Here is a 15331-nt window from a genome sequence, read left to right as displayed (position 1 = left end):
GAACACTCTATTCTCAGTCCTAACTTTGACCATGCCCCACCAGCACACCCAATTACACACAATGTTATGCTTACTCAGTCTAATGTGTAAAGTTGGAGGAAGAAAGGTCAAAGGTAGACTATCCAAAATCATAAAAATATATTTCTCTTCCCTCCATCCAACAAGTGGAAGGTACTCTGGTATCTATTAAAAAAAATTTTTTTTCCTCCCCTCCAATAGAGGTTCTGCCTTCCAAACAATACATTTATACGCGTATGTTTCCTAGAACTTTTTCATGTACTTCTTTTCCAGTGGCTTCATATAACCAGGAATAACAACTTAGGAGATTCTTTCAAACATGAAATTTAACATAAATATCAAAGTTTCCCTGTAGGTCTTTCTTTTTCCTTTCCTCTGACAAACACTCAGAGTTAAGAAATTGGCCGGGGCTAGAGAAAAGTAACTGGCATAGCTGTTCCAACACAAGCTCACAGGTCTTCACACAGAGTCCAGGGCTTGATTTTTCAAAACTGCTGAAAGGGTATTCCCAAAATGATTCCAACTTGATTTGGGATCATGGCTATCATACAAACCCAACCTTCTTATAACTTATAGAAAATCAACCAAAAAAAAAAAAAGGCCAAGAAGGCAGTCAACTCACAAACTCCAATGACAACTTGTTTCAATTCAATTCAACATTCAATTGGTGACAGGGCAGAAGACCTGACACTGAGCAACAGAGCACCTCTGAAGCCCCTGAGGATAAGAAGGGCATTCAACAGAGAGGGAGTCTCTGATAATTCATGAAATGCATTCTGAAGTCACCTAGAATGGAGGCTGCAACGTGCTGTGCTTGGGGGTCTGCCTCACTGTGCTTCTGGATGTCCCACAAAAGCTGCAGTCCTCCTTCTTCGACTAACATTTTGCAGTATTTGCTGGCTGAAAGAAAATCAAGCAAAGAAACCTGATGGACAAGTTGGCATCTTAAATATTCCCAAATTACCACATTCACCATTCTGAAGAAACAGTACAAAGTTTTAAGCCCTTTGACACAGGAATTAACAGATAAACTGTGTCAATTCAGAAGAAATATGCCAGTTAATGCTTGGTTTGTGTAATGAGATAATGGATGATTATTTTATTATGTTTACTTCTGGACAACTCTATGCTTCAAATGTCTCTAATCCTAGCTAAAAGGATAAGAACATCTTTTATTACAAAAATAGTAAAAATTTCAGGTTCAGGCAATATGTTGAGCTAGACAACCTAAAAACCCCAGAGCTGGATACACTATAATCAAAAAAATTTTTAATTCATAGTTGAGTGTACCAAGTAAAGGAATTGTCCAGGAGTCAGACACAAAGAGCAAAAAGCACCTAAACCTCGTGTAACCTAACCTGTAACTATCGTGGGGCAGAAAGGGACTGTCAGTTTCAGTAATCTAGGAATTTAGATTTTAACTTAGGAAGTCAGAAGCAAAATCAATGCAGAAAGCTGGCCCCTCAAAGGGCTAGACAAGACAACGGATAAGACAATGAAACATCTGCATCTTAGCCTGGGCTCCTGGGGAGAAGTCTTTCCTGAGAATTTATAACCAGTCCCAAGTTGGTCTAGGGTTTGAATATATATTACCCTAAATGTTCTGGGAACCCTTGAGCTGAGAAATTAATATAAGAATTAGTCCAATCCCAGGGAAACCTCTAGAACACTTGACAGAAGCAAATACAAAGCTGTACTGAAGGGACATGTCCACAACTCAGTCTGAAAGGATTCTCTTAATCAGTCCAAGAGTCTATTAGACACAGAAACAATGATCCAAAAACACATCTAAGGCAATTACCAAGAATGCAGTAAAAAGAAACAAAGACATGGAAACTTTTTTTTTTTTAATGGTTACAAAATATGTAGGACAGATTGAGAGAAGGTATAGGATACTTCTGATAGATGTTACAAGAAAGGAATAGAGAGAATAGGTGGAGGGTAATATTTTAAAACAAAATGGCTGAAAATTTTCATCAATTTTGTAAGGTATAATCATGACCTGAAACCCAGAGGCCATATAACAAAATACTGACTTGTAAAAACAATGAATAAAATCAAGACAATAAACTGGGACAGAATATTTGCAAGAGTTCCTTCAAATTAAAAAGACCAAAAAACAGTAAACAAAACAAAAAAAAAACAGTAAACAAAAAGTGAGCAATGGAAATCAACAGACAATTCAAATATAAGACAGTTCACCTTACTTAAAATAAACGTCAACTGAGACTCTCTTTCACCTTAGATTGACAAAGATCAAAAAATTCAACTAAACCTTTTTGCAAGAATAAAAGGAAACTGGAAGCTCTCGTATATTGCTGATGAGAATGCAAACTGGTAATCAATTCTCTGGATGACAGTTTAGCAATACCTACCAAAACAAGCAGTCATAACACTTTGACTCAGTAATTCTAAAAGTATTCTGCAGATTATGCTTGCAAAGTGATGTCTTTTATTTTAACAAATGGTATGCACTACGCTTGTACTAATACTGTGCTATGTACAAATGCTCATACTATGAGCCAAGCAATGTTTAAATGCTTTGCAAATGTTACCTCATTTAATTCTCATAACAGCCCTATGAAATAGGTATTTTAATCCCCATTTTACAGATGAGGAAACTGGAGCACAGAGGGGTTCAGTAACTTGCTCAAGCTCCCACAGTTAGTAAATGGGAGCAAAGTACAAATAGTCTGATTCTGGGGTCTGTCTTCTTAATTAGCACACATGTTCATCTTTCCTAAATATATAGTATGTGTGTGAGTGAGAGTGAGAGAGAGGATGTCATTATTCATTGAACCAGTGTTTGTATTGTAATAGAAAAGACTGGAAACAATGTTAAATAAATTGTAACATCATATAGCAAAGAAACACAGAGCAATCTAATTAATAGTGGTGATCTGGAGTCAGATCACTAGGTTAGAAGCCTATCTCTGCTGGTGCAGGCTGTTTTAACTTTGGGCAAGTTACTTTACTTCTCTATGCCTCGTTTTCTCATCTGTAACAGATATACAATAAAATGCTACCCCTTCTATCTGTTGTGAAAATTAAATAAGTTACACAAAAATAGCTTACAACACTGCTTGGCACATGGTAAATATAAATACTCAACTAAATTCTAGTTGATGTTACAGTTACTACTGTTGTAACTGAATATACTAGAGTCTATTTCAGTGCCATTCAAACTGATTGATCTGCCTCTATCTATTCATATGCCAGTACCATTTAAGGAGAAGTGTTAGAGACTTCTCTGGTGGTCCAGTGGTTAGGACCCCACGCTTCCACTGCAAGGGGTGCCAGGGTTTGATCCCTGGTCTGGGAATTAAGATTCTGCACGCCACAGGCACAGCCAAAAATAAATAAATAAATAAAGAGAAGTATTAGGGCAAGCTCCTAAAAACCATTTTTCTCAGTCAGTTCTTTCCTGTTTATCCTGCCACTTTAACTTTAAAATAATTTTCAGATTCCTCAACTCTTACTCATTCACTTGAATTGTATTATATCCGTGAATTGAAAAGAATTGAGTATAGTATGTCTCACAATTATTTCAGGCTTTTAAATTATTTCCTATAGTATTTTTTGCATATAGGCCTCAATACTTGTTAAAGCCATTTTAAGATAGCTTATGCTTTTGACAGTTAAACCTTTAATTAATTCTAAAAGTTATATCTTAGGTTTTTTAGTATAAAATTATAGCCTATATTTCTTTTATAATAAAAGCAAAAGTTTTAATAATAATGCTTAACAAAGAATAAAAGCCAAGGGACTTCCCTGGTGGTGCAGTGGATAAGACTCCACGCTCCCAATGCAGGGGGCCTGGGTTCGATCCCTGGTCAGGGAACTAGATCCCACATGCATGCCACAACTAAGGAGCTGGTGAGGCACAACTAAGGAGCCCTGGAGCCACAACTAAAGAGCCCACCTGCCACAACTAAGGATCCCATGTGCTGCAACTAAGGAGCCCACAAGCCACAACTAAGACCTGGTGCAACCAAATAAATAAATAAATATTAAAAAAAAAAAAAAAGAATAAAAGCCAAGAATTCCCAAGGGGAATTTAAAACAGCAAAACATGGAAAAACATTTAATCTGCCTGGGACCAACTCCTGACATCTGGCCCCCCAGCCCCCCTCAAACCATTACAAAGAGGCAAATCTATGTATTACTATAGGAAGAATAGTATTCATGATAAACTACTGAGTGAAAAACAGCAAGCTATAGGATAGTATGCACAGAATGAGCCCATTTTGTCTAAAAACATTATCCTATTCACATATAGTATATACTAACTATAGCATGTATACAGAAAAGTATCTGGAAGTATAGTTATAGTTATCAACTTATGGACAGTGCTTGCCTATGGGGAATAGGAGGGGGAGCAAACTTTCACCTTCTATATTGCCTGACAACCACCCCCAATTATAATTCTGTAGCATTTTTTATACTAATACAAATGCTTTTCAGTTTCTTTTTTAAAAGTGTTAAAATCAGGACATAGGTGAACAATTTTTCAAATTCCATCTTGAACTTAATCCTTATACAGAATAATAGCTGGAAAACTGTTCTTTTTAATTACATACGGTTTTTACTGCAGACATGATACATGGCCCATAGTGCCCAGAGCTGAACCTCTGGTTGAGAGACGTTGCCAAGGAGTGGGAAAAATGCCTTGAAGGATCTAAATAAGTACAAAGAAGACGTTTCTTCAGAACTCAAGCTAACATCAGGGATATAATAATAATTTTCAACATCTTCCTCCCAGGGTCAATTCCTCACCAAGACAGATGTACTGCTGAGCATATAATCAGAACTAGCATTTAAGAAATTATACTCTGTGTGAGACATTATACATTCAATATCTGATTCCACCCTCAATCTTGCACACTGCCAGCCTCATTTTACAGAGGACGAAAACTGAGTCTCAGAGATTTTCTAAAAGTGATTTTCCCAATATCACAAAGAAACAGGATTTGAACACAGGCTATTTTATTCTAATATTTTATCACTGTACCATGGCCTCTACATAGTGAGTAGACTGAGGACAAGCTTTAAGAAAGGCACTACACCATCATGAAATTACCTGTAGGTCACCAATGCTGTCATCTTACAACTTGAACTTGGCCAATTCTGGATGGTTGTATACTGTACAAAAAGACAAATCAAGATTCTAGTATTGTTTCATGTCATTTATAACTACATATATATGAAACAACATAAGTTTTCAAAATATGGGGTTGATTACTCAAATTTAGGATACCTAACCTGCCAACTATCAATTAGGTAAAGCATTATATATGTAGAATATAAACAAAGTCACGTGGAAAACAATGCAATAAAAAGGGGCTCCTGTTTAATGATGGAAGATTGAGGATGCACCCACTCCTCCCCTAAATCCTATGAACAGAATGATACAAACGGTTTAAAAGAAGACAAATAGGGCTTCCCTGGTGGTGCAGTGGTTGAGAATCTGCCTGCTAATGCAGGGGACACGGGTTCGAGCCCTGGTCTGGGAAGATCCCACATGCCACGGAGCAACTAAGCCCGTGAGCCACAACTACTGAGCCTGCGCGTCTGGAGCCTGTGCTCTGCAACAAGAGAGGCCACGATAGTGAGAGGCCCGCGCACCGAGATGAAGAGTGGCCCCCGCTTGCCACAACTGGAGAAAGCCCTCGCACAGAAACGAAGACCCAACACAGCCAAAAATAAATAAATTAATAATAAAAAAAAAAGTGACATTCTTTAGGAAAAAAAAAAAAAGAAGACAAATACACACAGAAGAAAGCAGAAGAAAAATGGTAACTAATTTAATAGATCTAGCACTGGGTAAGGTTAAAAAAACAATCCATTTTGAACAGAACACCCAAGAGACTTAAAAATTTGGCAAAAGTATTACTTCAGGAAGTGAGATTAGAGGTTGGGTTGAAAATAGGAGGATTGGTTGAAAGTACCAAAGAATCAAGATTTCAAGATCTCCTCTACCACCCCTTACAAAAATTTCTGGACTGGGCAATCCCATGAACAACTGAGGTTGGGAGTACCATGCTAAAAACAGGGGGCTAAAGTGAAAAATCTAAATACTAAATGCTGAGTCTTCTTTACCCCCAACTCTCTTCCTCTAGTGGGTGTTTAGCCTGTTGGAAGCCGACCTTATAATCTTCAATCAGAAGAATAGAAATTAAGGAAGGGAGGGACGGGACTTCCCTGGTGGTGCAGTGGTTAAGAATCCGCCTGCCAATGCAGGGGACACGGGTTTAAGCCCTGGTCCGGGAAGATCCCACATGCCGCAGAGCAACTAAGCCCATGCACCACAACTACTGAGCCTGCGCTCTAGAGCCCGCGAGCCACAACTACTGAGCCCGTGTGCTGCAACTACTGAAGCCCACATGCCTAGAGCCCGTGCTCCACAACAAGAGAAGCCACTGCAATGAGAAATCCGTGCACTGCAACAAAGAGTAGCCCCGGCTCGCTGCAATTTGAGAAAGCCCATGTGCAGCAACAAAGACCCAATGCAGCCAAAAAAAAAGGGAAGGGAAGGAAGCAGGGAGAAAAAAGAGGAAAGAAGAAGGAGGGATGGAGGGGCGAGAGGGAGAGAAAGAAATTTCCCAGAATTGAAGGAAATGAGCTTCCAGAGCAGTAAGTAGTCAACAGAACAGATGAAAATGAACCCACATCAAGGCACATCACTGTGATTTCCAAACACTGAAGACAAAGGTCTTAAAGCTTCCAAAGAAAAATGGCACAGGACTTCTCAACAGTGATACAGAGAAATAAAAGACAATGGAGCAATGACTTAGAAATTGTGAAAATATTTCAAAACTTAACTTTTATACCTAGCCATTTGATCAACTAAATGTGAATGTAAAATAAAGGCCTTTTCAAACATAAAAGGTTTCAGATTTTCTTTTTCATACATCTCTTAGGAAGCTACTGGAGGATATGACCCAAGAGAATGAGGGAGTACACCAAAAAATAGGAAGGTACACAATCCAGGAAACAGGGAATCCAACACAAGAGAGCAAAGAGAATCTCCAGAATGACAGTAAATGAATATCCTGGGATGACAGTGGTCTAACAGATATACAAAAAAGCAAATCAGATGGAAAAAAAACAGAAGGCTTGGGAAAGTAGTCTCCAAGAAGCTGAAGTAGACAGAATGTGCTTGAATGTATTGAAAGGAGATGTATACTTGGAGTATAGGAAAGGGTGTGCATTGGGACAAAGAGAAAAAGAATCTTCATTTTCCAAAGTGGGAAAATAAATTGATAATGTCTAAAACTACAGAGTCAAGAAATAACAACATATGTTAGAGATATGGAGGTAAACACCAAAAGATATAGCTTTAAAAAGAGCTGAGAGTGGGAAAGAGAATTAGAATAAGCCATATAAACGGTTTGCATGTATAACTTTTATAGAAGGAAAGTTATCAGAAGGAATGCAACAAAACGTTAATAGAGATTATTAGCTTCGGGTGGTAAGGTGTGGGTGATTTATAATGTTTTCTTTATATTTTTCTCTATCTTTCCCATTTTCTACAATGAACACATATTTCAAAAATTCTTATGACCTAGAAAAATAAGTTTTCTGCAAGAAGAGATGACTCTGGATTTTGTAAAGAGCAATGGTTCTCATACCAGATCCTGCAGAAGTGCTCTCCTCTGGAGGTCATGGGATATCCAGGGCTGTTTGTCAGATGTCAGGTGGGCTATGATGCCTGCAGCTAAATAGCTGACTTCCAATTCCTTACTATGCAGCAAGCTGCTGACATGCTTTACCACATCTTCAGTCATCAGCTTGGAAGAGAGTTCTCTGACTTCAGCTATGTTGTTCTATGGGTCAGATGGAGCAGAGAATATCAGGGACAGGAAAGGAGGGGAGAATCAGGAATTGGTTCCTCTCCCTCTCTGACTGCTCAGCTCATATACATACAAGAACACTTAGCCCCATCCTCCTCCCTCAGATTTAGCCTAACACCTACAATCCCACCCCCTTGATGATGAGGATGATCAGTAATAACAAATCACTGAGTAAGCACTTACTAAGTGCCAGGCACTGAGCTAGAGAGACTGAAATGTCTTTTTATCTGCCTTATCTCATTTAATCTTTAATAGTCCTACAAAGAAATTCGACACTCAGCAAGACTGATTTGTCAGGTTCACGCTGCTAATAACTGGTTGGACTAGAATACAAATCCAGGTCTGACTAAAAAACTTAACATTCCTGGGGGCCCACTATACGTTACATTAGCTTTAAGTTTAACAGTAACAATGAAAGGCAGGCAGTATTTTCGTTATTTTATGTACTGTGTTAGTTTTCTATGTGTGTAACAAATTAACACAAACTTGGTGGCTTAAAACAACATACATTTTTCCTCTCCCAGTTTCTGTGGGCCTCGCTTAGCTGGGTCTCACAAGCCTGCAATCAAAGGGCTGGCTGGGCTGCATTCTCATCTGGAGGCTCCAATGGGTGAGGTGTGGGTGGGGAGAATACTTCCAAGCTCACTCAGACCGTTGGCAGAATTCATTCCCCTGTGGCTGCAGGAAGGAGGGTTTCTTGCTGGAGGCCACCCTCAGCTCCCAGAAGCTGCCCATAGTTTTTTTTTGCTATGTGGGCTTCTCCCTTCTCCAACCACTCACTTCTCTAGAGTGTCTGCTAGGAAGAAGGATTTTATACATATTGTAATATAATCACAGGAGTGATATCCTATTATCTTTGCCATATTCTATTAGTTAGAAGCAAGTCACAGGTCCTGCCCAGACTCTAGGGAAGGGGGTTACACAAAGACATGAACACCAAAAAAACTATAATCACTGGGGGTTGGTCACTTAGGGTCTGTCCACTACACAAATGAAAAAACAAAGGTTTAGAGGATAAACACACAGTCAAAGCGACCACAGCAGTCACTGCTCCTTCTAAAGCAGCTTTCAGAAAAGTATACCTTATAGACTTAGTATGTTGAAAAAGGCATAAGGCACTCTGCAGAAAATTGTACTGTTCTGAGACCCACCCTGCCCCCTTTTCCCAAGACTAGCTATACCCCTCTTGTCAACAGCATGATTTCAACAGAAATTGCACTGTTTTTAGACCCCCTGCCCTTCTTCCCTGGGCCAGCTACACAATTCGTCAACAGCATGACTTCCGCATTGAGTCTATCAGATGGCAGCCCCAAACAAGAAGAGACAAGATGATAGATAGGATCCTTAGCAAAACTGAGAGGGACACCTCAGTTGAGTCCCAAGTTCCTCTTGTAATCTTGGCAGAGGCTTTTATATTAGCCTTTTCTTCCCAAGAGTCTATGGAATAAAATACTGAATGGAAGCTACAGGAGAATGTGGGTCTTCCTCATACAGAAAAAGGAAGGAAAAGGAACAACCCCCCTAACCCTCAGTATTCTGAGAGGCTCTCAAAAGGATAAAAAGTAGGATACTTCGCATTGTATAGATCTATGAGGCTTCAATCCACCCTTCTGGCCTGATTTCCCATTGTTTTTCTTCTTCCCACCTTCTCCCAAAATTCCAGATACTCTATATTACAGTGTCCCTCAAATGATTACATTTTCTCATCCTTTCCTAGCCCAAAATGACCTTTGTTCCTTTCTTCTACTTTTCTGTACCTTCCAGGTTTCCAATACTAATCATGTATTCCTCTCTATGAAGCCTTTCACATCTGCTCTGTCCCAAGTCCTGTATGTGTTAGGGATACAAAGGGAAAGACACAGTCCCTGCTTTCAATGAGTTCATGATCTAGAATCAAAGGCTCCCACTGGACTTTGTGCCTCTTTTCCAGCACTTACCACAGTCAATCATGAATTAGAGAGGTATTTGCATACGTGTCTGACACCAACCCCCAACATTATTAGTACTACCAGCTTGCTATGTTTCATGTATCTGTGTCTTCCGAAGCACCAGCACAGCAAACTGCAGGGGCATACAGTAGTATGTCTTCGTTACTTTTTGTAAATCTTCACCTTTATCTTTAGGAAACAAAGAAATCTCTCAATAACAAATATCCTGATTGGGAGGTAGTATAAAAGTATAAACAAAGATATTTCTAAAAAATTAATTCAATTGTTAAAGAGGAAGTATAGTAAAGTGGCTAATATCAGAGGGTCTGGAGCCAGACTGCCTGAGCTTGAGTTCTGATTCTGCCTCTTACTATCTAGGTAACATAGGGTAAATGGCACTTCTGTGCCTCAGACTGAATATCTATAAAATGTAGACAACGATGTATGGGAGAGTACAGAACATAACGCAATTTCCCTATCCCTGTGTATATGCCCTTTAACAATGTGACTGCTGCTCTTCCCATCAAGGGATGGCCACCTCCTTTAATCTGGGCTTATCCATAGGCATAAGAAATACCTGGTCTTTGTCCCTAGTTCCTGACTCAGAGCTCTCAAATCCCTTGGAATTTCTGGAGTGATTGGAGCATCTTTGTTCTAATGAGGTGACTCTTGGCAGGGACCTAGATAGCTTCTGGATGGGGGCTGGATGCCAGAAAGACGAAACCTTGATTAGAAGCCTGGAACTTTCAACCCCATGCCCCCAACCTCAGCGGGAGAGGAGAGAGGCTAAAGATTGAATTAATAATCAATCATGCCTGGGTGATGAGACCCCCCACCCCCACATAAATACCCCTAAATACTGGGGTTTGGAGAATTTCTGGGTTGGTGAACACATCAAGGTGCTGGGAAGGTGGTGTACCCAGAGAGGGCATGGAAGCTCTGCACACCTCTCTCCTTCCTTGCCCTACACATCTCTTCTATGTGACTGTTTCTGAGTTGTACCCTACAATAAATTGAAAATAGCAAATAAAGTGCCTTCCCCAGTTCTGTGAGCCATTCTAGCAAATTATCAACCTGAGGAGGGGGTCGTGGAAACCCCCAATTTAAAGTCAGTCAGTCAGAAGTAGGGGTGGCCTGGGCTTAACAGTTGGCAACTAAAGTGGAGGCAGACTTGTGGGACTGAGCTTTTTAACTTGTGGGATCTGATGCTAACTCTGGATAGCTAGTGGCAGAATTGAACTGAATCGAACTGTAGGACACCCAGTTGGTGTCAAACAAGTGGCAAAGTGGTTGTTGGAAAACACCCCGGGTCTCGTAACCTACTTTGACCTGTGAGACATTAGAAAATCTGATATAAGCAGAGGTTTAAGAAGCACTTGTACAGTGCACTTGCCTTCTATTGCTGCCCAGAAACTGCCAAGTGAAGAAGCTCATGGAGACACAAGGCCCAGCTAACAACCTGCACCAATGGTCAGAGTTCAGAGTCAGGCCATCCTAGAGCATCTAGGCCTAGCTGAGCCACCAGATGACTGCAGCGACATGAGTAACTCCACAGAGACCAGCAGAAGACCTGTACAGCTGAGCTGAGTTCAAACTCTTGACCCACAGATTCATAAGTGAATAAAATGGATGCTGTTTTAAGCTGTAGTTTGTTTACAGCAATAGATGACTCATATACAATGGTATTTACTTTATAGGGATAGTGTGAAGATTAAACGAGTTAATGCATGTAAACTGCTTACAAAAGTGCCTAGCACATAGTAGGTACTACATGAGTGTGAGCTTTCTTATTTTTTTAAGTAATTAGAATTAACTCAAAACAATTCACCTTACCAAAAGACCAAGTACTTTCCTTTGTATTGTTGACTCTGAAAAAGTCTGTGAAAAGAATATACAGGTTACTTTATCATGAAGAAAAGAACTTTACAGGGACTTCCCTGGTGTTCCAGTGGGTGAGACTCTGCACTCCCAGTGCAGAGGGCCCAGGTTCAATCCCTGGTCGGGGAACTAGATCCCACATGCATGTCACAACTAAGAGTCTGCATGCCACAACTAAGAAGCCCTCATGCCGCAACTAAGAGTCTGCATGCTGCAACTAAGAAGTCCGCATGCCACAACTAAGACCAGGAGCAGCCAAAATAAATAAATTAAATAAATAAATAAATATTTTTAAAAAGGACTTTACACATAAACTCAATCCTGTCTTCCCACCTCCAAGACTTGGATGAAGATCGCCAATCCTTGATTTTCAATAAAGTGCTTGCAGGCAGCTGGAGATTCATCTGTAAGATTCCAAAGTGCTTTCAAAGTAAACAAGAAGGTGACATCATCTAAATTCTCAGTAGTCTTTTGTTTTACTATTGCTAGAAGTTCCTAAAAAACAAGAGACAGGGAGTAAGATGCCCTAGTGACTGACTCAATTCCAGTATAAGGAAAGCAATGGTTAAGAAAAGCTTTAGAATCAAACCTCGGTTCTAAACCCAAGTTCTACCACTTAATAGCTTTGTGACCCACTTTCTCTCTATAAAATGACTTACAACTATTTTTTAGGGTTTTTGTGAGGAAAAATACTAAAGTTTATCAAGCACTTAATCTAGTTCTTGGTGCTTGTTAATAAACCTCATAGTCAAGTACATATCGGCTATTCCATTATTCACATATTGAGAATGTTTAGTCAACACCTTTTGGAAGTCAGGCACATATTCAGATAAGAGTGACAGATTAAAAAAAACAGTATATCTCAACTAAATAAAATAATTTTTAGCTTTGGTAAATGCTCTGAAGGAAACACATAAAAGCCTAAGAATTTTCTTTAGAAAAAGTGGGAGAGGGAAGATTCCATACAAAGGTAATATGTAAAAGAGACCAAAAGAAAAAAAGGACAAGGCAGCTAAGCAAGGAATGAGGACATAAAATGGGGAGGGGGGCAGATATTCCAGGCAAAAAAAAAAAGTTTGCTGTTCTACACCACTGAGCAGGTCAGTATGGCTACAGGATAACACTAGTTTGTAGTATAATATGTCCTAATAGCTTGAAGAAACCACTGACTTATTTAACAGAGATTCCAATATACCATTTCAAATCAGAATTTTTCTAGACAAAAGTTAAGCTAGTATTCATGCTTTCTTTCAAACATACTAGACTGTCATGTGAAAGGAAAAAGACAGCCATTTCCACTTAACCAGCTAGTGAAAAGATACATAAAATATAACAACGCTAAACAAACCAGATTATGTCTGTTTTCAGGAGGAATGAGACCATCTCAAATATTTTACCCAACCAGGAGAGAACATATCAAGAGAATTCACAAAAATAAAGCTGTTAGAGCCAAAAGAAGAATATGAGTGCACACCACACTGGTAGCAATCACCTAGACAGCCAATAGGGTGAGTGGCAGCAAGGGAGGGAGCAGAAAGTGAGGCTGACCTGGAAAGTAATGACAGCTGTGGTCAGGCCCATGGTTAGATGCTTAACATATTTTATCTTAATAATACTCAAAATAACTGCAAAATATTACTCCCATGTCCAATGCCAGTTTTTCAGATAAAGAATCTGAGGCGCAGAGGAGATAAGTAAATTACCTAAGGGCTATGGCTAGTTAGTGGCTGAACCTAGTTTGTTTTAATCTAAAGCCTGAACATTTTCTTTTTTTGAATTTTTGAATTTTATTTTATTTATTTTTTTATACAGCAGGTTCTTATTGTCATCCATTTTATACACATCAGTGTATACATGTCAATCCCAATCACCCAATTCATCACACTCCCACCCCCCCCCCCACCGCTTTCCCCCCTTGGTGTCCTTACATTTGTTCTCTACATCTGTGTCTCAATTTCTGCCCTGCAAACCGGTTCATCTGTGCCATTTTTCTAGGTTCCACATATATGCGTTAATATACGATATTTGTTTTTCTCTTCCTGACTTACTTCACTCTGTATGACAGTCTCTAGGTCCATCTACATTAAAGCCTGATCTTTTGGTACCACTACCTAAAATGGTTTCTCCAAGAACTACAGGGCTACACTTCCCTCCGTGTTACTTTAAGTACTTGCTCTCCATATCAATATCTATCTCTCTCTACCTCTATCTATTACTGTTAGCATTCCCAGTAACTTCAGTGTTCTTCCACCACATCATCTTGGCAAAACTCCTACCTTAGTTAAACCCTACTTCATGCCCCACCTCCAAAATCTGAATATTGAAAAAGACTGTGCTCGAGTCTTACTCTTAATATCTGCCCCAAAATTTCAAAAGGGCATTCAACTAACTGTACCTGGCAATCCTACTATATTTCTCAATGAATTCACTCCAAAGACTACTATTTCATAATTCTCACTCCCCGAACTTTAACTGTCATCTTCTTGTTCCTCTCATTTGATCAATTCATCTAAGTTTTCACTGGGAACCATAGCTATTCTTCTTAACAAAATCTAACCACCTGCTTGCCCTTGCATCAGTGTACTCTGCCTTCCTTTTCTGCTCCAATCTAAAGCCAGCATCTGGGACTTTCCTGGTGGTCCAGTGGCTAAAACTCCGCGCTCCCCATGCAGGGGGCCCAGGTTCGATCCCTGGTTAGGGAACTAGATCCTGCGTGCATGTCGCAACTAAGAAGTCCACGTGCCACACAAAGATCCAGCATGCCGCAACTAAGACCCTTTGTAGCCAAAATACATAAATAAATAAATATTTTTTAAAAACCCAATGACAAAAACTTCTCCTTTAAAAAAGAAGAAAAGAATAAATTCAACAATATAAAAATTTTAAAAAAATTATCGTGTACCAAATCATGCCATAAATAAAGTAAAAACAGACTAACAGCCAACTGGGGAAAAATTACATGCATCTTATAAACATAAAGGAATTCTATAAATTAGAAAAAAGCCAGCAACCCTAAAGAAAAACTGAAGGCCATGAACAGACAATTCACAGAAATTATAAATGACTCTTCCAAAAAAAAAGATGGCTCAAGTCTCACCTCAGAATAAGAGAAGTGCAAATAAAACAATGATGTACATTTTTTCATGACCAATGTTAGCACAATCATAATGTAGATACTGATTTATTAAAACTTGTAATATAAATTTATTGAGGGTTGGGAAAGGAGGTAATTTGTAGAGATATATGTAGGAGAGCCAAATTCTTATTTACCATACCAGCAGAATCACGAGATAACATCTAAAACTGATAAATCTTTTTTTCTCTTTTTTTTTAATTGCAGCATAGTTGCTTTACAATTTTGTGTTAGTTTCTGCTGTACAACGAAGTGAATCAGCTATATGTATACATATATCCCCTCCCTCTTGGACCTCCCTCCCACCCCCCCCCGCCATCCCACCCAGCTAGGTCATCACAGAGCACCAAGCTGACAGCTCCCTGTGCTACACAGCAGGTTCCCACTAGCTATCTATTTTACACATGGTAGTGTATTTATGTCAATCCTAATCTCCCAATTCGCCCCACCATCCCCGTCCCCTCATGTCCACATATCTGTTCTCTATGTCTGTGTCTCTATTCCTGCCCTGGAAATAGGTC

General features: G+C 39.4%; 1 protein-coding gene across 1 annotated transcript in view; it reads right to left on the bottom strand.

The window, feature by feature from the left end:
• Positions 1-754: 754 nt before the first annotated feature.
• ZYG11A (zyg-11 family member A, cell cycle regulator) overlaps positions 755-15331 on the bottom strand; it is a 61824-nt gene continuing 47247 nt past the window's right edge. Inside the window, exons 9-14 of the mRNA XM_059898576.1 lie at positions 12011-12172; positions 11633-11677; positions 7650-7844; positions 5099-5160; positions 4599-4696; positions 755-918 (exon numbers count right to left, since the gene is read on the bottom strand). Of these exons, the coding sequence (XP_059754559.1) occupies positions 755-918; positions 4599-4696; positions 5099-5160; positions 7650-7844; positions 11633-11677; positions 12011-12172 (726 nt within the window). The remainder of the gene's footprint in view (positions 919-4598; positions 4697-5098; positions 5161-7649; positions 7845-11632; positions 11678-12010; positions 12173-15331) is intronic.

Source organism: Balaenoptera ricei, chromosome 1 (genome assembly GCF_028023285.1).
Source record: "Balaenoptera ricei isolate mBalRic1 chromosome 1, mBalRic1.hap2, whole genome shotgun sequence".
NCBI classification, from domain to species: Eukaryota; Metazoa; Chordata; class Mammalia; order Artiodactyla; family Balaenopteridae; genus Balaenoptera; species Balaenoptera ricei.
The sequence above is the reverse complement of the archived record's forward strand: the minus strand, read 5'-3'. Positions and strand labels throughout refer to the sequence as shown.